A 27,775-nucleotide genomic window follows, 5' to 3' on the forward strand; every position below is an offset into this window, starting at 1 on the left:
TATTCTGCAAAGGAAGATGAAATATGAAATGATATACATAAAAGTGGGTGAGTGGAAAAGGCGGTTGCTTGAGCTCCACCACAGCTGTACGTCCAGTCATTTTGCAGTATCCTGTATTCTATCTTGACTTTTATTTAGAAATCAGCATTATAACTATAATAATGAATGCTTACAATAAGAAGGATTAAAAGGCCAAAATTATTTGAACTCATGTTTGAATAAGATGCTAAGAAAATTCAATGATAGATCTGCTTCTTCATTCTTAACCTGTGCTTCTGTGCCCAGTTATTGAATTTGTGTAATTTTTGGCAGCATGTTGAGGATTTTGATTGTTCTCTAAAGGGAATAGCCTTTGTAGAGTCCTCCAGAATGGAGAGGAATCTTTAAATCTAAATTTATGGCTTTTACAAGACTTAGATCCTGAAATGACTTTTGACTTTTAGATCCTTGTGACTTTTTCAGAATGTAAGTGTGTATATTTTCTACCTAAATGTTTCAACTTTAATGGGACAAGCTTAATTTCTCTAGGTATTGATCTATAGTATGTTGAAACAAAAGATGGATGTGCGTATCACCTGGATGTGTTCTGTCCACTGTCCAGCCACAAAATGTTGTCTCTATACCTTCTCTTCACCACTATACTCTTATTTCCTGACCACCACAGTCAAACTGGGACCAAATATTCAGCTGTTGTAAATCAAAATGATTTATTGACATCAGTACCTGATCATTAACCTTCTGATAAATAGTGTGCGTGAACTTGTGTGAATTTGTTTTTTGTCTTTGTCTTAAGTAGCAAGCTGTCATATCTCCTTAAAGAAGGCTGGTCTGCTTCAGTGCCATTACTTGCTGCCAGAAATGCTCATCATGGAAACCGCAGATACAGTTTGGGGGCTGGCTTGGGTTCCCCTTTAAGGTTTAGGTCTCAAGATGTTGTGCTCTTTGTATCTGAGTATGTGTATGTGCACACATAAACACGTATACAGGCATTTGAAAGAGCTAATTGAAGCAATAAAATTTGTGTGTACATACCCGTGTATGTATGTATATACATGCATATACACACACAGGTTATGTACACATGCGCGCACACAGACAATTGAAAGGGCTAATTAAAACAGTAAAATTCCTGGCTGTCGACATCTGATTCATGTTGCTAGAGTCCTCCTAGTGACTCTGTAATTAGGATTTCTGTTAAGATATGCACTAAATTCAGAGTTCAGAAGCTGATTTGTTCTTCTAATGTAAATTTTAAAATCCTCAGAGGTTGCATCGTTTTGCAGTAATATTTTTGGCAGTTTTATCATTAAAAAAATTATAAAGCTTCCTTTTTGAAAATTTGCTTTGACAGTTGGATGATTTTATTTGTCTCCCTCTAGCTAAACACCTACAGTTACCATAGACTTCAAAGGGAAAAGTAGTTGCACAACCTCATTCTAAATTAACAAAGTATTTGTGTGGGAATTGGACTATAGGGACTGGAACTGGAAGCCAGTTCCCTGAGCTTGAGTAAATCAGAGCAACTTCTTTGACTTTAGAGAAGTTCTCTAGATCTCAGTGGAAATTTCCCTTTGAATTTCAGTACAGATTTTCTCCATTCATCAATAGCTATACTATTTTTACCAAGTAACGATTTTCAGAGGCCAAAATTCATATGTGTCACAAGCTCAGCAGTCCTGAAGGATGATGAGAATCAGTTGTTAATGTTCTTTGTCTCTGTAAAATTTGCTGAAGGGGGCACCACTTCCATTAAAATGGGGGAGGGAACTCATTTTAATTTACCTGGCGTAAAAATGCTTTTGGTAAAAAATTGAAATTATTTCTTTGAAACTAAACAAATACACAAAAAACTCATGCCAGGATTTATTCATATTTTTGGTCCCGTAAGAATTGGCTATACAGGCATTAGAGCAGATATTTTTTAAATTGTATGTTTTAAGTGAAATTTCCATCTCCTCCTCCAGTATATATTGGCATATCTACAGTGAAAATATACTGAAGATGTTCAACTCTAGCCCCTATATGTTAAAAGAATTTATTGCAGTGGAAGTTCTTCTTGGTAGTTTTTCAAAATACTTTGAATTTTATAAAGACATATATCACAAATATGGCAGCTTATATCTTCCATGGACTGATCACATTGGCTGATTGATTTAAAAGAATCACTGAGCCTAGAAAAAATAACCTCTTACTGCAATGATGAATTAATTTTGCCTAGGACCTCTGATCCTTTCTGCGGTTATTTATGATTGATGAATGCTTAACACCAGTGGAAATTACGAAAATGTCTTTTTTGCTGTTGTTGGTCTTTGACCTTTTGAACTCCCCTTTTCCTGGAGTCTGTTGCCAGGCCATTAATAAAGACAGATTTTGATTTTTGGCTTGGTTGTGCTTTACTATTTGGTTGAGCTCATCTATTTTTAAATAATGCAAAAGTGTAACTGAAAGGAGAAAGCAGCCTTTTCAGACTTACAAAAATTTGGCTTTTTCCATCTTCATTCTTCCAAGATTGTTCTCACTAGATTTATTAATGGCCTTCCCATGGCCAAGTGTAAACAGACTCTTTTTAAATGTTCTTTCCTTTTTGTTTCCCTTCTGCTGTGATATTTTTGTCTCCTTTCTATACGAAGATTGAACTGAATGTTAGAATCCATGTGAATTTTCCTCTGTAATTCTCACTTCTCCTTTACTTTATTTAAAACGTACTTTTCCACTAGTGTCTGTCATTGACTTGTAGACATCTTTTGGTTGGTTTTAAGATGTTTCTTAGGTTATTTTCTTCCAATCTGCCTCATTGCGTGTCTGTATGCATTGAATTCCTAGCACAGGAATAGTTATTACATACTCACGAATCCATATTTTCACCCCCTTCCCTCTGCTTTTCAGTGCTGAATCTTTACCAGTTTGAGTTCTGTTCATGTGATTTCCCTACCACCACCATTCTCATGTCAACAGCTGAGCATTAGCGTTGCCATCTTCCTGGACTAACATATGAACAATCATTGCATTTTCTTGCAGAATATGTTTTCTGTTGTGCATAATCTCCTGAGCTCATTGTTTCTTCTCCAGGATATGAGCCAGTACTCTATCATCACATTTTCTGAAGTCTTCTGCTCTTTGCTTTGCTCCTCTCCTTTTCCAGATTATTGTGTTTGAATTTCTGCAGGGGTTTCCTCTCTGGTCAAATCTGGTGAACATACCCACTTCATTTTTATCTGCAGTGACCATCTCTTTGTTGCTACCCTATTTCTTTCTACTTCTTCCTATTTTCTTTAATACTTCTTCCTCTTCTCCTTTTGAACAACTTGGACAGATATCCAAAAGAGACGTGTGGTGTTTTCCATGTTTTTTTGTTTGTTTTTTTTTTTTCCCAGTTCATTTTGTAATTCACCAAGCTTCTTCCACATCTATCAGTGCAAGTCCATCTTCCATCCCCATTTGATGAGACATTTTATCTTGGATAAACCTTCCCTTTTCTTCATAGTTTATTCTACCCCTCCTCCCTTTTTTTTAATTGCTTGGCATATTACATGACGAATTTTTTTCATGTTGTCATTTATCTGTCATAATGATACAGTTATTTAGTTTATATGCATGCAACCATCCAAAAAATGATAAATAATGTTAGTAGCTGAATTTGCTGACTATTTTGTTAGCCATTCCCTTGTGATAATATTTTGAATTTAATCTTTTTCCCCATATTGCCTTTACATATTCATATTTCTGACAGTTATGAAAAATCTATATTTCAAAATACGGTCTTTTTTTAATCGGCTGATGCATTTTGACAATGTGTTGTGACAAAAAGTGTTGGACTTGTGGAAGATGAGTTTTTAGCAGTCTAACCAGAAAGATGTAAATCAGCCCTGAGAGGGTGCGTTTTGTATATAAATTGATTCTGGTATTTTCCCCAAACAGTATTTTTTTTTTTTTAAAGAAGGAAAAAGACAGCATTCTAACAAATAAGGCACGAAGTTGTCTATGTATTTCTGAAAGACAAGATCAAACGTTTCACACTTGTATGAAATGCAATGAAACTTTATTCTAAGCACCTGCCAGCATCACACTGTCACCCGTGGTTCAGCTTGACTTGCAAATTCACTTCTGCAGCCTGCATGCAGTCCTACCTCCTGCCAGAGTGGTGGACAGTAAACTTTGTATTAAACTACCACAAAGCACAGAAAATATACAGTGCTGATGTATTTTTTTTTTGTGCTATGTTAATGATGGTTTTGTCTCACTGGGATTTACATATCCAAAACAACACCAAGAATATTTACATTGTAGAGCTATTTAAAATACATCTGTCATCCAGGGAAAAAAATAAATAAATCAAAAGCATTTAGCTGGATGGTATCAGGTACACAGCACAAGAAGGGCGTGAAGGAATTTGACGTGTTCTGGGAGCTTGTGCATAAATGTGTCTGATTTCTCTGTGATCTGTATGTCACCTTTATCTTAACGTGGCATTTTGTGAGATTAGATATGCATGTAACGCATGCATGCTAAAGCTTGTGGCTGTTTCGTGGATGTCATTAGATTTATAACAACGTTGAAATATCTTCCAATAATTTTATGTTTCACAGATTTTTAGTTGTATTTCTGGAAATTGAGAGTGTGGTGAAAGGCAGAAGGTACTTTATATCTGGAATATTAAGTGGAAAATATCTCAGCTTGTGTGGTTATGAGCTGAAGCTTGCTTTTCTGAACATACACCTACTTATTTTACCGATCACATTCGTTTAGAAGAGAATGTTCAGCAACCTAAGTTTCTTTCATTTGTGACTAATTAGCTTCAGATTTCAACAAAATAATTTTTTATCCTTCACAGGACACTCAGTGGTAGAAACTAAACAAACTGAGCATGAGAAAGACTTGCAGCAGGTGCATTTTCACTGCACTGAACTGAGGTTGGCTTGTCAATGCTAAGAGCTCTGAATCAAGATATTTTCCCTTCTTTTTACCAAGTTCCTCAGCTCTGATTCACAAGGCCCTAGGGTGCATGCTTGTTTGTTACTGCAGTGACTTAAGTGTCTGGACTGATATCAGAGGGCACAAATAATTCTTGTGTGCCTCCCAAACACTGATTCATACACTTAGGTCTTCCCATTATCACCAGGAGGCATGGTTCCTGCTCCCACCTTCTGCGAATGTTTAGAGATTGCTCTGCCTTCTTTCCCTCTGTCCACCAGTTAGAAAACATAGAGTCTGCCCTCCCCTGTCGAAAAAGTTTATTTTTGTCTATTCTGCTGGGATATACTTTTTTTTTTTTTTTTTTGTAATGTATTTGCAGCACACTGTCACTTAAACAGAAGAGGTAATACAAGCACACAAGCATAAATGAGGTTAGCTTGTCTTCCCTCATCTGCATGTATGGCTGTGATGGAAGGAAATCATTGCATCCATTTCCCTTGATATATGACTGCTTTTTTCTTTCTAGCAGGGATACTTTCTCGGATGAATTCTTGCTACTTTTGACACAGGAGTGGTTTTAAGTAGACAAAAATTACATTAAGCATGAAGAGTCGTGTGGCTTGGGAAAATCGCAATAGTGAAAAATGGAAAAGGAGAGATTATTTGGAGTAAATATACTGGACTTTAAATCACCAGAGGTTTTGAAGTACGGTGCTAGAATGGAAGAGTCAGCAGGTTTTATTGCAAATTCCTATATTGAGCCATACTTCAGGGAAAGCTTCTATTCTCAAAATACTGAGGAATCACATCCATTATTAAATCCTGAAAAAATATAAATTGACAATCTCAACAAAGTACTTGAATATTACATACACATTGTTGAATTCATAGATGTATATTCGTATATTCCACTGCTTTATATGTGCCACAATAGTTCATTCAGCTTTGGAGAACTGAGATTAAATTTGTGATCTGAGACTGCTTGAATACTGAGGAAGTTAGCAGTAGTAGGTGATGCTGATATTAGCAGTTAGGTGTGATTATACTGCATCCAATTTTTGCATTTCCAAGAGTTTAGACAAGTTTATGTTTAGCTGGAATGCATGTATTCCCAGTCCATGTTTTATAATCCACTAATGATCTGATTTAAAAAATAATATTCCTAAGCATCAAACTCAAATATTTCACTGTTCATAAAAAAGTAATAAACTGTTTTGAGACTTTTGCTATATTCATTCAATACTTGTCAGATTTCCAAGCGACAAAGGAGTTCTGAAGATTACTTCACACACAAAAGGCTTAACAAAAACTGAAAAAAGGTTTTTGGAAGCTCTCTGCTTGGGCACCCTCTTTGTTCTCAGTGTAGTGCACGGGGCTTGAAATAATATCCACACTTATTTCATATTAGAAATTCACAAGCAGCCCACTCTTAAGTTTCCTCTGACTGTTTCTGAAAACTTTTCTCCTGGAGGCTTCCTCTTTTGTAGTTCCCAGGTGGGAACTTTCATACTATAAAGGCTGAAAGAACAATCACCTAGGTTTTTCTCTACCCTTTCAAAGAGGTTGGACACCACAGGAGGTGCAAAGTAAACATAAACCAAAGTTGCACTCGTAGCTCTAGAGACATCGGGATATTTTGCATTGAATGACCTTACTAAGGTGAGGACAAGAAGGAATCAGATAAACTTCTCAGAAGGGAAATTGTACTTAAAGTACAAGGAAAAAGATTTTGTTATGTTAAGGACAGTTAAGCAGTAAAACACAGTAATTGTGGATAGTGTGGACCTGTGTCATAGGAAGGTTTTAGTAACCTTTGCAGGGACAGCTGGGTTGTGCTACTTCAGTGCTGGGAAATACAGTAGACGACCTGGTAAAGTAGGTGATCTCCTTGCACCTGGCATTGCTAGGATTTCTGATTAACAAACTTGGTACTAAAATGGAAGAAATGTGGTTGGCCATGTAAGGGAGAACTGAAAGGGCACAGGAGAGAGAAAATTTTTAGGCATTTCTGATTCTGGCTGTCTAAGTATTCTGATGTTCACCACGTAGCCTTAAGGATCTGGAATTGCTGGCTAGATTCTAAAATAGACTTACACAAGTGTAAGGTGAGGTTGGAGTTGTACAGACTTCAAAACATAACTCAAAACTTTTACAGTAAGACCTCGAAAGCCTCATCAGATATCTAAAATCAAGATGATAATGCCCATATGATTTACTGCCGTAAAAATTAAATAGTTGTCCTTCTCTTTTAATACTGAGAGAGATGACCAGGTTATTTCCTACCAATATGAACAGAGAATGAGATGATAAACCACCATAAAGTAAATTGCATAAAAATTCATTTAAAAAAATCAGAGCAATAAAAGATTTTTTTGCTCTCTGGCTGCAGGCTGTATGCAAGTACCATCGTGATATGATGATTCAGGGAATACAAAAAACAAACCATATTCAATGTGGCCAGTTAAAAGGGAAAATTTGTGTGGTCGCGGTTTCTTTTTCTTTTTTCTTTTTTTCTTTTTTTTTTTTTTTTTAAGTCTCTAAGAAATCTCATCAATGACAGTATTTTGCTTCAGTTTTGAAGCAAAGGAGCTTGGATTCAATTTTGGTGTTGTCAAATTTAATGATAGTATAAGGAATTTCAATATCATCTCAGAGAAAGCAGACTAACTTTTAATTTGTGCAGTAGATCTGACATAACATGTCTGGCATTTTAAATGGCCAATTGTAACCAGCTGGGGTATCATTCAGCAAATCAATAAGAGTTTACATTAATGGAGTTTAAACATGCAACAGGCATAAATATTCTTGTCACTGTGTAGATGGATTTGTCTCCCTGCTCTAGATCTTATTTTTCATATTTGCCCATGGTATAATTATAAAAAAAATAATTTCTGTTATGATATTGTATTCTTACTTTTGTCTCTGTTCTTGGGGAAAAAAAAAATAAATTGCTGATGTGTCCCATACATCACGTGCTAAAAAACAACCCAACTGATTACCTTTGATTTAAAAACTTCTCAGAAGGAAGTTGCATAACAAGACTGAGAGCTCAAGCATGTGAGTTTTGGCAGAGAGCTGCGGAAGAAAGCCCTGGCTATAGCAACCTCACAAGAAAAGAACTTGACATTTTGAAAAATTTTTATTGACCGGTGTGGACAGGGAACGGGAAGTCAGATCGCTCTCACAGGCAAGCTGCAGTCTCTTCCTTGCTGACCTTTAAATGCCACTTAGTGTCATCAGAAAATCAAGGAAATGCTAATAACAGGGCTTTGGGTAAACGAGTTTTATATCAGGGATATCTTTTGGAAACAAACATAAGCTGACTTCCCTTTTTATAGGTACCTGTTTTTGTAAAACAGAATTCTCACAACAGTACTGTTACATATTAATGGATTTTTAATAGATTAAAGTTAAATTTGTTTATTAATACGATCGTTATGTATTTTTTTTCAGAAGTACCTGTAAGATGTGAGAGCTCCTGTTCATCCTTAAAAAGCGAATAGTTTGCAAAAGGCATTTTGTAATTGCATTGCAGGGTGATGGTCTAGGAACACAGATTGGCCTCTGCTTTAGACTCATAACCTGTCTTGAGTTCAGTGGGCTATGGCCTTTGGTAGTCTTATGGAAAGTCAAATTCTTTTGAACATGGTATTGGTATGCCTAAGTCACTGGGTTACTCTGAGCCTTTATGCTTCTGTGTTTTAAGCAGTACTGGCCATCCAAAAGGTCTTCGAAAGCTAATTTTCCACTATAAGAACTGGGAGGAAAACACAGAAATTAAACTGCTTATCCCTAAAGAGTCATATGCATTAACAATAAAGAAGGTCCCTTGTATTTCAGAAGTTTAAAGAGCAGGAAAAAACTCCAAGGCAAGTGTAACACTAAACAATGTATACATCAGAACAGATGTAGCTGTTCCTTGCTTCCTTCCAACATCTGCTTCATGGAACTGAAATGGACTTTGGTCTGGGGTTGTAGTTTAGGACCTGTTCAAGACACCTGCTCAATTAGAGGCCAGGTTTACTGGTGACCTATGCTGGTCCATCTGTGTTTGTTTGCTTCAGCTTAATTTGAAAAAAGAAGAGGAAACTTTTTTTCTTGCTAGTTTGCATTACTTAATTGTTAGAATGGCAGGAAAAGTGCTGTAATACCAGTGGTCTAGCAAAGACTATGATTTTACGAGTCGGGAGACATTTTGAAAAGCTCTTTATATAATTCATTGCCCTGATTTTTTTTGATTTTTTTTTTTTTCTGCAGCATAGTTACAAAACACACAGATTGTAGGAGCCAAATTTGATTCTGAACAAAACATTAACCGTAGCCTGTTGTTATCAAATGAAACAGGAGATAAGGGCTGTCTTCTTCAGAAAACTATATTGGCTGTAGTGCTTGAGTTTGGTTTTCCTCTCACCTATGCTGCTATAATTTGAGTAGTCCCACTGAAATAGGTCCACTGATAACAAATTAAAACAAGAACAAATGAGAGGGAATTTGGGCAAATGACTTGTGCATATCAGGTCCCTGCAAGTTTGCTTAGTTAATGTTTTATGCTTTTACTTGTTGCTTTACTAACCTGTCTGAAAGCTGTCTCCAAAATCCAGTGATTTGAAAAGAAGCTGCAATACATCTAACCTAACCTAAAATATTTTAGAGCTGGGTAAGGTGTTGTCTCTCTGGGTCAGATTTACAACAACAAATAAATCCAAATGAATGCCAAAAACACTTGTATCAATGGTTCGTGTCCAAAGGTGTATTTTTTTTTTTCTTAAAGATAATGAAAAGAGCTCCACTTGTGGGAGACCTAGAAGATATGCCTCCAGTTAGACAGAGCTCTCACTGCTGAATGATGGGGCTTTCAAAACTACTTTGATGTTTTTCTCAATCCATTCCCTTGGAAGATGTAGTGTGTTTTTATTGTAGGGGAAAAGTCTCAACATGAATATTCTTGAAACTCTCACTCAGTAAATAAAGGGCTTGATATCAAGGTTGGACTGGGTGATGAAAATGTAGAGGAATTTCCAAGTTTTTCATTTTTTTCTCTTGATAAAGTCTTTTTATTATAGACTATTTACAGTTTCATATTAGTATTACTTTTTTTTTTCCTTGTATCTTCTCTTAGGAAATTTAAGCTTTAGAAAAATAGGTTAAAATGTTTAGTTATTCATGACTGCATTCCTTCACAGTGATCTGAAAGTGCCTGAAAAGGGAACCACAAGACACTGAGTTAGAATTGAATGGGATATTAATTTAAATCTAGGTACATCCTATGTTCTTATCAGTACATTGTATTCGTAATGCTGGGAGGGAAGATTTTGGGTTATTTATTGTTTTTATTTATCTGTAAATCTGTGAACAAATTTTCTCAACCTTTTAATACAGTAAGGAAAATCAAAGAATTAAAACAGTCACAAAAGCATAGCCTGTAGAATAAACTTAAAATGATTTTGTTCAGTCCTTTTGTAAGTGTGTGGGAAAAGGAGACTACTGTGTATTTCACCATGTGAACCCAATCATTTCTTCGGGAGTGAACAAAGTTTATTTTATAGAACCAGGTATAATATGGACTGTGATCAACTTGAAACTTAATAGGTTTTAGAGTAGATCATTATTTTTCCCACTGCCTGAGATGTAGGAGCAAGGAAAAAGCTTATTAATTTATAAGATTAGACCAAGTCTCTTAAACCCCACCTTCCAATTAGAGCTTTTTTGTTCATTTGCTAGAAAGGTGAAAAAAACTATTGATGCTAGTCAGTTCAGATAAATTAGTCATGAAAAAGATCTGGCAAATGCTGCTCTAATCGTTTAGTAAAACTACAAGTGATCAGAGGAGGCTGGTACTATGCATTGTTTGTGCTAAATATTGTGAAGTCTGTGCAGTGTGCAAAGTAAAAGGTAACCAAAAAGTCCAGCAAATAGTTTTAAGTCAGTGGTAATTATCACATGGAGGTCAGGACACAAAACAATTTGTTATCTGGATTACCATTTTCAGTTGCTTTCATAGGAATCTACAAAATACTGAACCTTGCTAGGCAGTCAGGAACTTGTATTATGTGTGTATATTTTGTGATGCTATATATTCTAGCTCTTTATGTTTCATGAGTGCTTCCTCTACAGTGCTCAAATTAAATTAATTGTCTTTTTGAGCTCAATGCCCCATGTTTTAAATTTTTACCTAAGATTTTACACTTGTAGAAAAGAATTATCCTACTATCTCATGCATATCCACCACAGTAATGAAGCAGTCATACAAATGAGGGAGAGCATTTCCTCCACTTCCCAGACTAGAGAACTTAGGTTGAAAGAACAGCCTCTTTTATTTGGAAAGTGATGAGATTTGTGGTGGTCTTTAGTTTCCTGCTAGTATGTATTCTGTGGTCTTGGACAAAATTTCACCTGAGAGCTTTACATCCTGGATGGGTGAGTTTTGCACATGCAGTAGCATGTTCTGTTGTGATAAGAACAGCATTATCAGCCATGGTCATCAACCTTCACTTCGAGAGTAGGTATCTTGCTCCAGCTCATAGTGGGTTGGTATCAGTAATGATTTCACAGAAGCCATTTCTGAGAAGAAACAACTGTCTCATAGCTTAATTAAATAGTAATGGAGGCTTCTCTTAATATAAATAGCGAAAGGGAACTAACAGGTTTTGAGGGAAATGTATTTGCAAGATCATCATTAGCAAATTTAAAAATGCAAATAAGTTGAATTTCAATTGTCCAAACTAAAATAAAAATGCACATTTTCAAGTAATCTTGTTTCCTAGTCCACTTCTATTGATGGATTTACTACTGTATGACTGTATGTATTTCTGATTGAATATTAATATAAAAATGTAGGAAGGTCTTGTTCAGAAATCAGTGATATTTTTCCATTGATTTCATTAAGTTTTGAGCCTAAGTAAATTTTAACATTAAGGAATTGCTGAGATAGTTTCTGCTTCTCCTTTCATCTGGGCCTGTTTAAATCCAGAGTGGTACCTGTCAGTGGGATGTCTTTTGACCAGATTCATTGGTTGGCTTTAGCAGATTGTAAATACTTATGCTTGATTTTTCATGTAAATTTGAAATAATTTATCGGTAGAAGTGTTTTTCTTCTGTAAAGCTGCAGAGAAGTCTTAGGTAAATCAAGCATATCAATAACAAAATAGACAAGCCTGGTATACAGGCAGCATCTGATTAATATTGTGTTCTCACTTGAGAGTAAATCTGGCTTTCAGAAATGTGTGCTACATGTAATTTAAGCTTATATTTTAAATAGCAAACAGCAGTAGTGTTCCTGTCATCAGTATTGTTAAGCTGCAGTAGGTGCTCATAGTGCCTTCTGATTTATTAATTCTGCCTGTAAGCTTTGTTCCAGTTGACCTTTAGAAGTGTCCAAAAGTTACAGTTTGCAATTCAGCAAGTTTGGCAAAGAAACGTATATGACTATTCATATCATTGTTTAAACGGTAACCAGATGTGTCTTGTTTTTCTTCTTTCTTTCCCATTGTTTTTAAAAAGTGATTTTAATCCAAGATGTTAATCCATTTACAGGGTTTTTCCACGGCACCAAACTCTCCTTCGGTGAATTCTCGTTCCAGTAGCCTGGGTTCATCGCTGTCCCTCGGTAACATCTCAGGAATGACAGCAAACCCAGAAGTGAAAAAGCGCAGAGCACCTCCTCCTCCAGTTGTGACACCTCCGTTGCAGAACATGGAGATGAGCGGACAGGAAAAGATGGCAGTACAGGTAACTGAAACCACAGAAATCAGCTTCTTTGCTGAATGTGCTGACTACCCTCAGTTCATTTGTCAGAGCTGCAGTCATTCACACATCGGTTGGTTAGCAAGTAACTGCAGCAGGTCTTCACAGCACTTACCAAAATTAATCTTACCAAATAAAATTAGAAAAAGCGTTGGGTTTGTACATACTTTATTTAGCTCTCTTGAGACCTCCCCAAGCTTTTCCCACTATCAAGAGTTCTTCTGAATGAGAAAAGTTATGTGAAGCATTATTGTAAAAAAGGAGGAGGATGAAGAAGTAAGGATAGAGAAGTTGGTAGTTATACAGGGGGACTAGATAGCTTTATTGGATTGTTTCCTGTGCTGGATACTAGAAGATCTGCCCTGTTTCCCAGTTGTGCCATGAGATATGTTAAAGTGGTGTTCTGTTTTCCCTTTAAAAAGGTTCAATGTTCCATGACACAGTCAGCTGAATTAAACACAAATTGAGAAGAAAAACCTTTTTCAGGACCTAACCATCTGAAAAGAATGGAGTTAAGTGGAAAAGTGTTACTAAACGTGCACAATCACATAAAGACTACTGGTTCCACCATCAACAAAACCATTCTATTCTAAATGTAAACTTTAATAGACACTGCATAAAACTAGATATGGATGCCAAATAAAATGCAAGGAACCAGTTGACCTTCAAGGTCATGTAATGTGGACTGGTTCTATTTGGTTAGGGCTTGTCATATCTGTAGCAGATTTATTTTTGGAAAGTGAACTCTATTAGTCCAAAATGGAGTCAAGGAGGAATGTTTGAGGTCATTGTAGCTGATGAGGAGGAGTCTAGTGCTCAGTCTTACTCCCTGTCACTCTTCTATTTACCTGCATTAGACATACCTTCAGTGCCTTTTCCAATGAGGCATTGTGTAAGCAAAGTTGATGCATGGACTTTGTAATGGATTATCGGATTTCACTTTCCCATTCTTAGGATAGGCAAAAGCATGATTGGTGGGACATGATGGTGCTTCATCTTTCAAAATACGGTTAGGTGCCATTGGTAGAACACTCATCTACAGATATAGCTCTAGAGAAATAATTATATTACTTTTCAACGTTTGGTGCACCATTTAAAAAAAAAAGTCCTTTTGAAATTCTCACTGTAGATACTGTGATGGGTTTTTTGTGTCCCCTGAAGTTAAACGTTCAATGTGGTCAATAAAAATATTAAGTTTATACAAGTATAGTCATCACATAATGTGTTACTCTGCCATTCTCTTAGGCTTATCTCTGTGCATTGTGGCATTGACATTTTAAATTGTTTTAGACAAAAACAGTGAGAAGCTAAACTCTTATTAAACATTTTAGCATCAACATTGTTGCAAATAGATGGAAATGCTGGCTTTCTGAATCCATTGGGGAAAAAAAGTGTTAATTTGTCAAAAGTAGCATACAGTACAGTGGCAACTTCAAAGTCTCATAGTCTAAAGGAAAAGCTGCTTTGGACAAAAGGAAAGAGATGAAGGTTGCATCAGAGGATATTCCATAGCAAAATTAATTTTAGTCAATTGAACTGTTGTGTGGAGCTGACAAAGCTATTGAAGAGTATGGTATATTATGGGCACATTTGCTAGAGTTAGTTTGCCTGCATTTGTTGGGTAATGGACATCTTTCTGAAAACAGTTGCCCACATCAAAATATTAAACAGTTATTATGTGCTTCTGAAGCTCCCAGATTGAAAGTGGCTCACAGGCTGCGCTGTAGTTCAAACGGGAATGAGTGAAGTACAGTTGAAATGAAGCAATCAAAAACTGAGGGAAGAGATTAGTTATTGCGTATTCTGTGACAAGGTAGCAACAGGAATATTGTTTACATGAAAACCCAAACAGTTCTATTTTATCTACGTGCAGACTATCCAGTTTGCTGTGAAAATAGAGTAAAAAATCTCAGGGTGTAAGTTTATTTCTTTAGTTTATGGGAAAGAATTAGCACTGATTTTTTTTTTTTCAGGGAAGGACGTCAATTCCTTATTAATGGACTTCCTTCCATAAAAAGATAAGATGTTTGTTTAGAAAACTTTATTTATGTGCAACTGTTACTAACAGGAAGATCCTGCAAAAGGGGAACATGTTTATTTCCAGTGAAGCTAGCACATTAATAGAAAATTAAAACAGTGGTATTCTGAACTTTCAGAAGGATTTTTCTTTTTTAAACTATCTCCTTCCATAAAGCTGCATAGAAAAGCAAATAATGGAGCTGTTACGGATACACGTAGTTTGACTTTCCAACCTAACAAGCCCATTATTTTTAACCCATTGTTAAGCTCTAGGGCATTCTCTTTTCTTTATGGCATACATAAAGCTTTGGGAGTATACATGTAATCGCCCTACCTAGTAATTGTACTAAGAAATTTCTGTGTGTATGAAAGGATGTTTATACTTCTAAATTTATATTTTCTCTGCTTGTTTTTTTCTGGATAGGTGGATCATGGCAATGTATTTTTGCTGTTGTGCAGCTTTTGTTTCTTACAGTAATTTACCTCCTTGAGGGTAAGGCCCCTGCAGTAACTTTAATTACTTTTTACTGCAGCATCATTAGTTTTCCTGGTCCGTTTCTAGTCTTCCCATTTCCATGTCTATTGAGAGGTAGTATTTCCTCTGTAACTGTATTAAATCTCTTCTAGCAAGTATTTATTTCAGTTCGAAGTGCAATTGAGCGATGTTTCAGAGTGTGCTGTGCATACACGAAGTACTTTACAAAGGAATTCAGTCAAAGAAAGGAGTTTATGGATTTCTTCCCTGGAGACTTTTTCCCCCTTTTTGTAAACATCTCCCAAGTGATGCAATTTAGAATAATGAGAAGCCCTTTGAAAAAATATTTTTTAAAAGACCAAGGTGTAGTAGTAACACTTTGTCATAACACTGTTCAGATATCACTGTTTTACCATTAAGTGTTCGAATGTATAGAGTAAAAAGAGCATGGAGTGGTGGAAAAAAAAAAAAAAAGAAACTCTTTTACACTTTTTTGCAAACAGTTACAGAATTTTAGAGGATGTGCTAGCAAAATTTGGGGCTACCTTATTGTAGGCATATTAAAAACTGGGTTCACAACCCAAAAAGCATGTGCTATGTAGGCAAAACACATAAGAGAAAATCTGTATGAGTATTCCATTATAGAGCACATGGAGAGAAGCCACACATGAAGTCTGACAGAATTAAGCACATCTCAGGGGCTTATTCACTGGCCTCTCTTTAAAAGAAAAAGTGTGGTTTGGGTCATTTCTTGGAAGAATTCCAGAATTGAGTATTTAAGTCTTTTGGAGGTCAAGACTAATGTGCACTGGCAAATAAGTTTATGGGAATAATCACTTTTTATTTTCAGTGTGTATGGAAAAGTACAGAAATTAGAGTGAGGGGAGATGATAAATTAGGCCTCAGGGGCTTTCTGTAAGAGCCTTTTCTATGAAATTGAGTGGTTTATTCAGAGTAAAATCATGAGGCTTTTTGGAGACAACATCAGAATTAGAAGAGGGCTCTTCAGTGCCTCCATCTTTTTAATAGCTCTAATGTCAACTCCAGAAGCCAGAAATGCAATTTGTAGACTGTGATAAAGGAGCCATGTGCTGTTTCAGCTGCTGTGATTTTCAGAACAGAAGCACTTTCATATAATATGTAGATGTAACGGGAGGCATCTGGGATTTGTTATTAGCCAGTCAAATTCCTGTACTGAATGAAGAATGGGGCAATATAGCAAACATAAATATCCTAGCATTTGTTTTGTAGTTTTTAATTTTAGTTGCCAACATGGCAAGACAGTGGGTTCAATTAAAAATTGCATCTTTGCTCCTAGTGTAGGTGAAGAAATGGCCTCACGTTTTCAGAAGGCACCAAAAAATGTATTTTTTCCCCATGTTTATATGATTTCCTGGATGTTGCTGCAAACAAACAAACATATGTGACATGCTGTGGGGTTTGCCTTGCTTCTTACGTACCTTTCTTCTCCATGTAGATCTCAGCTTGGATTGCTGAGGACAGTTGTTGACTCATCATTCTTGCTCAAGGCCATTCCTTTAGAAGAGACCACTTGCCCCCAGTGTTTTATCAAGGGTGATATTTTCTCACCAAGAATAGCTTGTTGAAGAGGCTTACTCATGTGAATAAAAAGGAATATTGCAGCCAAAGAGAATCACAAGCTTACTCAGAGCATTTCTGGCAGGTTTTGTTCTCCCTACCTCCGGTTTATTTGTGACCAGTTTTATGTCTAAATGAGAAGATAGCTTTACGATGATAGTTTTAACATCAACAAATATAAGTGAGATTTTTTATCTTTCCTGGAGAAAAAAAATACTCGTTAAAAATTTGCTAAATTTCTTGTATATTTGGAGAAGATATTTCAGCATTTGCTGTACATCTTTTATTAAATGAAGAAAACTAAAAATATGCAAATGCAGAGGAAAAGTTATTTTTTACCATCTTAGTTAAAAAATTCTCTTGACAACCACACAAGGGTGTTTTGTTCTTGTTGTTGTTTTCTTTTTTTTTTTTATTCTTTTCAAATGTTTCTGTACTCTTTTGGGAGACAGCAGCTTCCCATGGCTCATGTTCCTCTGCTCCGGCACATCTTATGCTTCCAAGACTTCCTTTTCCACCACCACTCCACTAGAGAAGTGCCACTGAGATGGCAGGCCCCTGGGTTAGGCATCCTGGGCGCTGAGAAGCATTGTCATGCCTTTGGTAATTACGCCTTTCTCACAGGAGAAGTTGTGCTACGGTACCACTCATTGTCCTCTTATATATAAACCAATATAAATGGAATATATCGGTGAAAGGTGCGTCCCATCTGGTTTATGGAACACATTAAGACTGTGTCCAAAGGATGAGATATGCTAATGAAATGAAATACCATGTTGAAAGCCATTGAATTTATGTCCATTTGCAGGCAACCCTGGAGTACTCCAAATCACACTGCACATGGGCACTGGGTAGGGAAAACATACCTGCTGTTGATACTGCCAGTGAGAACCACGGAATAATGTTCAAGTAGTAAAAATAAAGGGAAGGCAGTGAAGGAAATATATGAATAAAATTATGTTGAAATCATAATTAACAGAGGAAATCTGTTCAAAGAATTGTTAAACCATACACTCACCTGGATTTCCAGAATCAGTCCCTGAATTTGCATTTCTCAAAAGTCCCATGTACATGTGAGTATGCCACAGGGGTGAACTTGGGAGCCATTTGGAAATATGATTCATGATCTTCCTTAGAAGTAAAATATACTTTAAACAGTGGCCATGATTTTTAGAAACGGTTAGCCTTGCTGTCCATAATTAGGAAGCTGAGTTTGTAGCTTGATGTTTGCTGAACTTTTAAGATGTCAGAAGCTACGTCTGGTTGCTCAGCAACTCAGTATCTGGACACGGTGATTTTATTATCATATTATTCTTCACTATGCCACCTTCTGTTGCAAAAGAAGTTTAAATTGAAATTGTTCATATAAAAATCTGAGCAAAGGAAGTGTTTCTGCTGTTCACGTCTACCCAGCATACTTCGATTTTTAGCAGATATCTTTCACACTCATTTCCACTAAGTGATTACCACTCTTCCACCTTACGTCTTCATTATCTAAGGGCACTGATTTGTGGTGTGCTGACTGCAGGGATAATCTCGATTGGTATGAAATCACACTGTTACTGCTGTTCACATCAGGTTTTCAAAGTGACGTATTTCCATAGGGCTGCAAATTAGACCCTAACGCAATGGATACCAATGCTGTAGGGCAGTGAAGGGTAAAGTTGGTTCATAGTATGTGCAGCTGTGTCAGTGAAGAGGCCATCGGTAGAGCTCTCTGTTTGCTGCATGGGTTAAAGTTTCTTGAATCTGCTTTGTTGCTAGATACTCTGGATCAGTTTGACATTTAAAATAATAATAATACTCCTGCAGTTTGCTCACTTCTAAGAAACAGCTGAGTGTTTAGCAAAGAGACTGTGCTTCTGTGGATGTGCCTTCTTCTGTTTGTGCATTTTATTCTGACAGGTTTTCTCGGACTGTCAGAAGCATCATTTTAAAGGAGAGTCATGATACCAGCAGGTATTGCAATTGTAGTGAAACTGAGGGATGGAATCACAACTGAATGAGAAAAGTTACTGTGGATACCTGCAGAACTGAGGTTTATAGTAGACAGGTGTCTAGAGATGATGCTGCAATCATCTTTGTCAGCACCCTGTTCTGACCAGATTATTGTATTAGAATCATGGAATCGTTAAGTTTGGAAAAGACCTCCAAGACCATCTGGTCACCCACTAAACCATGTTCCCAAGCACCACGTCCAACCTTTTCTTGAACACCCCCAGGGTCAGTGACCCCACCACCTCCCTGGGCAACCTGTCCCTATGCCTGACCACTCTTCCTGAGTAGTCTTTCTACCTCCTCCTTTGTGCATGTGCTCCAGTTCACTGCTGTGCAGACCCTACTCTTAACCAGAGCTCTGTGTCCCAAGGGGCAAAATTTCATATCTGTTTAGATTTACTAAGCTGGTCGATCCTACTTTTGCACAAATGATTATACTCATGCCTACCTGGGGAACGAGGAGAGCTTGTTTTTTCATAATGCAGCAGAATAGGATTCTGCTACAGGTATTTGCTTCCCTTTTAAATTCAATCTTTTTGTATTTCTACGTAAAGTGAAAGGTAATGAGCAGTTCATGGTGGAGATCATCTGACAGTTGTATTCTTTGTTAATAGGGAGCCCATAATTCAACAAAAGGGTGGGTGGACTCAGTTATCAGTTATCTCCCTTCCATAGGTTACACCTAAGCCAGAAATGTCTGCTAGAAGTCAACAAGATATGAGTGCTTGTTTTTTTTATCATCTTTCAGAGAGGAAGGGAGGTTTCTTTTGACTCAGAGGTCTTCTGGGTGAGGTCTTCTCAACCTTTCTCTTATGACACATTTCCTTTCCCCTTAAGTGTTCTGTGGATGTGGTTGGGTTTTTTTTGGTGGTGGTGGGTGGGGGTCTTTTGTGGTGTGTTTTTTCTGCATTTTTTGTGGATTTTTGTGTGTTTTTGTTTTGGTTTGTTTTTTATGTGGAGCATCCAGAAGTCTCCCTTGAGAATAACAGATACTTTTTCTCACATTCTGAGGAAGGATGCAATGAATCAGTTTCTGCTGCAGGAAAAAGCTGTTTTTCAAAATGTGTCCTTTAGTTCTACAAAATACTGCATCTTGTAGATCACTTCTCAATTTTCCGTAAGCTCCCTGAGGATATGAAAGCAAGATTTCTTCTAAAAGAGGAGGGAAAGCACTTAACTTTTTAGTTTTTTGTTTGTTTGTTTTAAAGTTGAATAAAAAGAATTTAGTGACTGGCTTTGTACCCCTTTTTTGTATGTTCTGGTGCAGTTTTCTTTTTGTGTATTAAGAAGGCCTGAAATGTGAATGGCACGTGTTATTTTTAAAGATCCTTAGTCTTTGTTTTTTAACAGAGGACATCGTGACTACTAGATCATAATCTTCACTGGTGTTAGCGGCAGACTTGATTGAACCCTCAGGCGATGTGTGATACCTCTCAGCAATATTTTGTCACGAGGACAGGGATACCGAATTTTTGTTAAAGATGCTTTTTTCTTGGAAAAAAAAACAACCCTCAGGTGCCCAAATTATGTAAGCATAATGAAGAAATCCTCTTCTTACATTAAGAAGTCAGCAGCAGGTAGTCAAGGATGTATGAGATGTCCTGTCATGGTTTAAAAATAAACCTAATGTTACTTTTCAGAGTTCTTGAGCTTACAGTGGGATATAATAGTAAAGATTATAGAGGGGGTACAGATCCTAAGAAAACTTGTTAAATCATTCTCTCTTCCTCATTTTTGTGTTAGAGTTTGGATATTAGTTGCTGTAGTGTACATTGTACTACTGTACAGTGCCAGATCAAGAGGCTGGGGACTTGTGACGCAATTGGCATTAGTCAGTATTTTGATACAATCAAAGAGTAGCTGAGTCTTTCTCTCTGTGTCAATAGACAACAAGTAAATAGATAATTAATGGACTAACCCACTAGGAATGGAAATTGTATCTATTCCTCTGTATTTCACTGCAAATTCATGTAGAAACCACTTATTTTGGATGGCATAGGCTGCAAATACTGTATGGTAGTTAAGAAACTTTCCATTAGGCTTTTACTGTCCCAATTGTTTCGGCACTTTTATTCCAGTCATTCTGTCATCTGAAATGTTATTTAGAAGCTTATTAACTTCATTTATACATCGCTGTAGATGTTGAGAGTTCATGGATGGGATGGGCTCTTTTTCCTCTGCTCAACAAGCAGGTGATACTCTGTGTAGATAACTGTGAAGTCATACACATTCTCAATGAATTCACTAGATCACTACTACTTAGCTAACCAGGCAACATGCCTCTTGTTAATACAGAAGTAGCTGTCTTTGATTCCTATTCCCATCTTTGCTCTCTATTTTGTGGTCCTAAGTGCAAAGGTTTGCATTTGCAGAATGAGGTCATAAGTTTTGCCAGTAAATGATGTGAGCAATAATCACTTTCCAGGATGACCCCTGAAGCAACTTCCCTGGTATATGTGTTTCAACGCAAGTGTTGTAACTGCAGCATCAAAGTGACCTTCAGGAGGGTTATATTTTCAGGCTGCATCTCAAAATGGGGAGATGCAGGAGGGCAGCTCAAATTGCAGATAGCTGGGAGCTGTGTAGCTGATGTCCAGTGCACTCCATTGAACACATGCCCTTCACTGAAACCAAAAAAAAAAAAATGCAAGGCAGCATCAGGAAAGATTTGATCCTATTCCTTCTGAAATCAGCATCAGATCCATGTCAATGTCAAGTATGCTCATTGATATAAAGAGGAACACGAGACAAAAATGAACAAGTGGATAGTCACGTTTTGTACTTTCAATTCTCCATCCCAAAAAACTGCACTTGTAGCTTTGTGCTGTCGTTTAGGTGTGCCACTGTCTTCCATGCTCACTGCCCTATCCTCACAGCTGTTGCTTCTAAGACCAACCGTCATCAATCTTTATCACCTTAGGACAGATTTTTCTTTAAGAGAAAAGCAGATGAACTGTTTATTTTACTGATGCTTGCTTGCTGTGCTTTCTTTTGTCTTTCTGTGCTTGATTTCTAGATTACAAGACCTTTGAGGAATGGACTGTTGGTACACTTCTTTCTTGTGTAGTGATGGGTCTATTGTTTTGCTTAGCAAATATGACATTTTTACCTTTCAGAAGATAGTAAGTCAGATAGATCTATTACAGCATGCTGCTTTCCTGGATCCTATCTAGTTTTCCCAAAAGGATTAGGCAATATTTCTTTCTTTAAGATGAGTGTGTAAGCACAGAGCTTTTCTTAATGATTTTCAGTTAATTGCTTTGTGTTGAAAAAGCCATGTACATAAACTGTTGCCCTTCATAGATGTGAAATTCTGTGGTGATATACTAAATTAAGTTTTATGGAAATAATGGTCTTTGTAACCAGTCATAAATCTGGAAAGTTTTATCTATTTAATATTTTCACTGGAGCTGAACCTGGCTAGTGCTATCCTATTACAGGGTCCATTATTGAGATGTACCAGAACCAATTACTAGAAACAATTGTGAGTATTAAAGGAGGTCTGTGGTCCTTAAAATGCTCTATATTGAAGTAAATGACTATGAAATTAGAACACAGAACAATTAATTTGTAATTTGAAGGTGATTTGTTCATTTTTCCCTAAAGAGCTTTAAACATGACATTGAGTTAGTTGAGTGAGAGGTATCCAGACTTGTTCTTTTCATGTCTGACAAAACAATGCTCAGATGGCAAACATGAAACCAGCCGACAGAACATCAGATAATGTTTGCTGTGCAGTCTGGATGCTTAATTTAGCTAGACAAGTACACTCTAGTTTGGCTAATGATGCAGGCCCAAATTAAAATAAGAGAGAGAAAAGTGCAGTCATGGCTTGAAGGCTTATCTTGCTGTCATACATAGAATCAATTTTAGAAAACATATCAAAGCCTCAAAAAAAAAGCTGCTAGCTAAAGGGAGTAAGTGGTACCTCTTCTAAAAAGAAAAACATCTCTTAAAAATTATTTCTGGTGCATGCATACTAAATCAAGCAAACTTTATTTCTTTCAAAACATTTATGAAAGGCTAAAGGTAGATGATTTATGCACTGTGGTGACTACTTTCTGAATATCTTCAAAGAGTATCATTTAAGGATATATTACATTTTAATTATAATGCATAATTTTTCTCCATATCTCTAAAGAAATTCCATAGCTTGTGCAAATTGCTACCCAACCTCTTTAGAGCTCCTAATGTTCAACTTTGTTTTGCTGCACATTAATTTACTAGCAGCATGTGTCCTATTTTAGAAATAATATTTCAGAAAACATTTCAATATCTTTAGATTTTTATGTAAGCAGCTTACTTTCCAGTTTCTTCTGTGTCCATATTTTTTCTAACTGGTAATTAATATACTTATTTTCTGTTTCCTTTGTTCGGTAAGATTTCTTGGTGTGATGAATTAATTAAAAGGAATCGTGACTTTCTCAGTCACAAAGTGATAAAGTACAGTTGATTTTTTTTTTCTGAAGTTTGGTCGGTATGAATGAGGATGTTAGTGTAGAATTTCAGTGGAGGTTTTGATGTTAGCCAGAAGGTGCAGCCTCTCGGAAGCACAAGGAGAACTAATGCTGACTCTACACTGGCCATTGGAGAATTTGTCTTTACTCAGATAAAACACACAGTTAATTTATAGGTAATGTACCATTGGAACTTGAAATTTTAAAACCTGCCGTAAACTCCTGTCCTTATTAGAAGGAGAATATTGCTTTTCTAGATTGGGAAAAAAAATATTATGAAGAAGTCACTGCATAAGAGAAATCCACTGTGCAGCTTTGTCACATTTTTAGAAATATTTTTGCAGCTTTTTTCAGGAAAGGTCAGATGAGTCCAGAACTGATTTTAAGTTCTTACCTGCTTTAACTGAAGGCTGGACTGTGTGAAGTGCAGCTTGTTTCACACTGGGGTTTGGATTGATTGATATTTGAGGATAGGAAAAGAAGACCTGAAGAATTTTGTGACTTCTGACATGGTCATCTTTCCTGCTGTTCTCTGCAAAGTAATCCAGTCCTGCCCTCTAACCTATGTAGTAACAGGAACCCAAGCAAACTGAGCTTGTTGTGTCTTTGTTTTAACCACTTAACATGCATCATATAATAATCATGTAATCATGTAAGGTTACAAGATTTGTTTATGGAAAGGCTTCTAATTTAGGATAGCAGTTAATAAAATAAATCCTTTTTTTTTTTTTTTTTCAAGAAAACATACAGCTTGAGAGTTGAGTCCTTAGATTATGTGCAAGAAAAATTCTTGGAAAAGTCTTTTCACCAACATCAATAACGTTCCTGATCTTTTGCAATAATCCAGTTGCTTCTGGCTGTGAGTTCATGGATCACCTGCCAACTGTTTCTGAACAGATTATGCTACCTGCCTTGGGAATAATACCACAATTTACCATCTGGTGAGATCATGATAGTATCACTTGACCTCCACATGTGGTCTCCGTCAAGCACTTCATTGAAAACTGGCAAGACATCAGGGCCCGAACATACTGTTCTATGCAGCCCTGAATTTTGGCAGGGTTGCAACATTTAGTAAGTAAACTTCATCTGGCTTGCAAGTCACAGACAAATAGGACAGGCTGATGTCATCGTAAGCTTTAACTCTCATTAAAGAGAAAGTATGTGTTGAGTAATTATTAGACTTTGTCAGGTAAGGTATTTAGGGGAAGTTAATAGACAGATAATTTTAAGCTGCAAGGTTTCTAAAGAACTGGCATTCAGTAAGCAGTGAAAAATGACCCTAACACCTTGCTTAATTTAGAAACTGGGTTTGTGTCACTCTTCAGATTTCACTTGTAATTCTACCTTTCTTATATCTTAAATTAGAAAGGTAAATATTTATATACTACCAAAGTTAACTAATTAAATGTATGCTGTGTAAATCAGGTTTAATTGCATTCTGGTCATTTTTAGCTAAATAAGAAACCAAGGAGAAACATCACAAATAGGTATAATCTAGTAAAAACTGTTCACTGCTTTCTAAAGCTTTTTTCCATTTGAGCTAATTCACAGTCGAACCATGAAGATAATAAAAACAGGGAGAGGGGAATGCAAATCCAGTTCATCTGACTGCGTGACACTTCAGTTTTTCATCTCTTTGGAGAACCAACAGTGTAGGTCACCCAAAGGTACAGGCACGTCGTTCTGTTTGCTGTGTGCCCACCTTAACCAGAACATCAGAGCTCAGCAGACTGTCCCCAAGCCCTGCTCAGCTGCGTGTTGCTTCTGCGTGTTGCTGCCACTTCCAGGCGAGGATAGGAAGCAGAATACCACAGTGGGTTTCTCAGACCAAGATTTGTGGCAGAGCCCGTTCATTGTTTTGGGTGATAAAAATCTTGTATTTGTGAGGAGTGGCTTGATGTAGAGCTGTGTTAACGCTACAGTCCATAGTAATATGTCTAATCTACACCATGATACCATTTTGCTATTCCACCTTTTCCTTGGTTTCTCAAGATCGTGGAAGCAGGGCTTTTTGGCTGCCCTTTGTAAGCCCTGAAAGGAGCTAGACTGAGTGGAAATTTTCAGGGAGGAGTGGGAAATGATGACATGAAACTATCACTTGACTTACTGCCCAAAACAGGTTTCCCAGGCATTTTGTGTGTTTGCAGACAGAGAGGGCTTGTCCAAGGAAGGTGAATACTGCAGATAAATCCGGTGTGCTCTTTTCTAAATTGAGAAGGATTGTAAGGATGTTGCTTAGGATTTGGTGCTGTTCTAACTGTTTGAAATTCCCATCGATTTTCTCTGCAGGAGAAAATTCTAAGTGTAAAGGAAAACCTGAGCTCCAGAGAGGTATGAAGTTTACTGGCAGCAGAAAGGGTATGGTTTTCCTTGCTTCTGATAAAATGTTTGTGTGATTGCATTCCACTTCCTGGCCCTAACATGTTAGATTACAGCCCATCCTTTTAGCAGAAAATTAGACAAAGATGCGAACTAAATTTTGCAGATCTTCTGCTGTTGTATGACATTTCTCAGATTTTTAGGGACAGAACAACAGACCAACTAGTCAACCAGCCTGTAATCCTGAATGAGATACGGAGGAAGAAAAGATTATACATAAAACCCTCGTGCCATGGCCTTTCCTAAAGGCACTAGTGGCTCAAGGAGGTATGACAGACACCTATCAAATTCATTCATAAAGTTGCCAGAAGAAATATTAAGCTACAGTCCAAATGTGTATTTTAAACTCTAATTAATGCTCAATTGTTCTATTCAAATTTGTTGCTCTAACTGAAAAGATAAGCAGAAACATTAAAAGAAAATTTTGAGTTGTTTTTCTTTTTTACCTTTTTTTTTGTTTTACTTCGTAGGCTATTTCTAGAAGAGAAATCAATCTTAATAGCAAATCAGTTTGTGGTGGTTTAAAATATGATTTTGAAGTGACTGAGGTTTTTTATTTTTTTCCCCTAAATAAAGACATAAATGAGGAGGATTACATTGTATTCAGAGAAACAGAGGAAGTTCAATTCTCTGCCAAAACAAACATCCGCAGACTTGTGTAGTCTACATGTTTCAATGCATGTGAAAGTATTTGCTGCTGTAGAGTGACTTCCTTGAGTGGAAATAATATTCCAGCTAGTAATGAGATTTTGCAAAAGAAGGAAATCACAGCTATCTTAGTAATTTAACATCTCAAATTTGTTTATGGATAGTTTCCTGTCTGACACATTTAGCTGAACAAGTTAAAGTGTTTAAAGAAGATTAGAATGACATTAATTTTTAACTGCCCTTGACCATGACATTTCACAAAGGGTGTGTTCAATAAAAACAGACGGAAAAATGAGCTTGCCCCTTCACCTTGTAGTGGCTTTCTTGTGTCAACTGATTTAGCTTTCTGTCGCCAATCAACTGAGCATTCAAGGACATCCTTGACTTTTGTCTTCTTCATTTTGTGAATAAAAAAAGCACAAGAGCGTAGCAATTTCTGTAAAATCCAGTAATGCTGACCTTTTTATCTGTTATTAATACTGAGCTGTTTTTGCAGCCAGAGATTCAGTTTTGGTAATGACCACTAAATTTCATTACAAAATCCTGTTTAATACCAGAATGGTATAATGTGAGAAATTTAATTTGAAATTAAACAGCATAAAAGTGGGCAAAATTATACAATATTTTGTGGCATCTAATTAAAATGATAATGGTAATGGTATTTTCAGAAGAGCAATACGGTTTGCACGCTAATTATAAGCCTGACTTCCCAATTTAACACAGAGACTGAACACTTCCAGCAGAAAAGCAGCTCAGAATCAGAGGCCATGAGTATGGTGGGGGAGCAGCCATCACATGAGCCAAACCATCATGTGAATTAGCTGGTGCTGCATTTTGGCAGCAGCTTGGGAATCTCCCCATGTAAATGCGCTGTATGAGACTGACATGTCCAATGTAGAGCAAGACCTTGTGTCCAGTCAGTCCAAATGTCAGATGATCAATCTTGTTATCACAGTTTCATTTCTTATCTTCATATGGTTTATTTCAAAATCTCCCTTTACTTTTACTTTTATCCTATTCATTTGTGAGATCCAGGTCTAGGAAATCAAGATGTACTGTACTGAAATGACCGAGCCAGAGAAGGCTCTTGCCAATTTTTGAAATGTAGTCATTTCTATGCATTTTATCAAAATGGCAAGTTTTTCAAAGAATATGCTCTCTCAAGCTGTTTCCATGTGCCAGTTTTTTTAGTATCCATGTGTATGTTGCTTTTACAATATGTTGTTGCATTGCATGGCATCCTAAAGGCACTTTAAATATCCCACCACTCAAATGCATTCTGCAACATAAAGACATGTTTTTGAGAAACATCAGACTTCTGTCTTTGAATGCCACTACAACATACTCATGGATTAGAAACTCAGTTTTTAATCAACAGTAATGGAGTACTACCCAATAAAGAAGCAAGCTAGGAGTTCAGTGCTGAATAGACAGTTTAATACAGTGTAACTGACAGTGGTCAGCCTCATGAATTGCTCATAAGCTCTGTTTCTTTGAGAGCTCCCAGAATTTCCCTTTGTCAGTATATGCCTAATGTCAG

General features: G+C 36.8%; 1 protein-coding gene across 16 annotated transcripts in view; it reads left to right on the plus strand.

Moving 5' to 3' along the window:
• The window catches only part of COBL (cordon-bleu WH2 repeat protein), a 159,392-nt gene that overhangs the window by 73,770 nt on the left and 57,847 nt on the right, over positions 1–27,775 (plus strand). For all 16 annotated transcript variants that reach the window (XM_072034913.1, XM_027451769.3, XM_038174013.2 and 13 more), the window contains one exon: positions 12,448–12,642. In XM_072034913.1, coding sequence (XP_071891014.1) covers positions 12,448–12,642 — 195 coding nt within the window. The remainder of the gene's footprint in view (positions 1–12,447; positions 12,643–27,775) is intronic.

Source organism: Anas platyrhynchos, chromosome 2 (genome assembly GCF_047663525.1).
Source record: "Anas platyrhynchos isolate ZD024472 breed Pekin duck chromosome 2, IASCAAS_PekinDuck_T2T, whole genome shotgun sequence".
Taxonomy (NCBI): domain Eukaryota; kingdom Metazoa; phylum Chordata; class Aves; order Anseriformes; family Anatidae; genus Anas; species Anas platyrhynchos.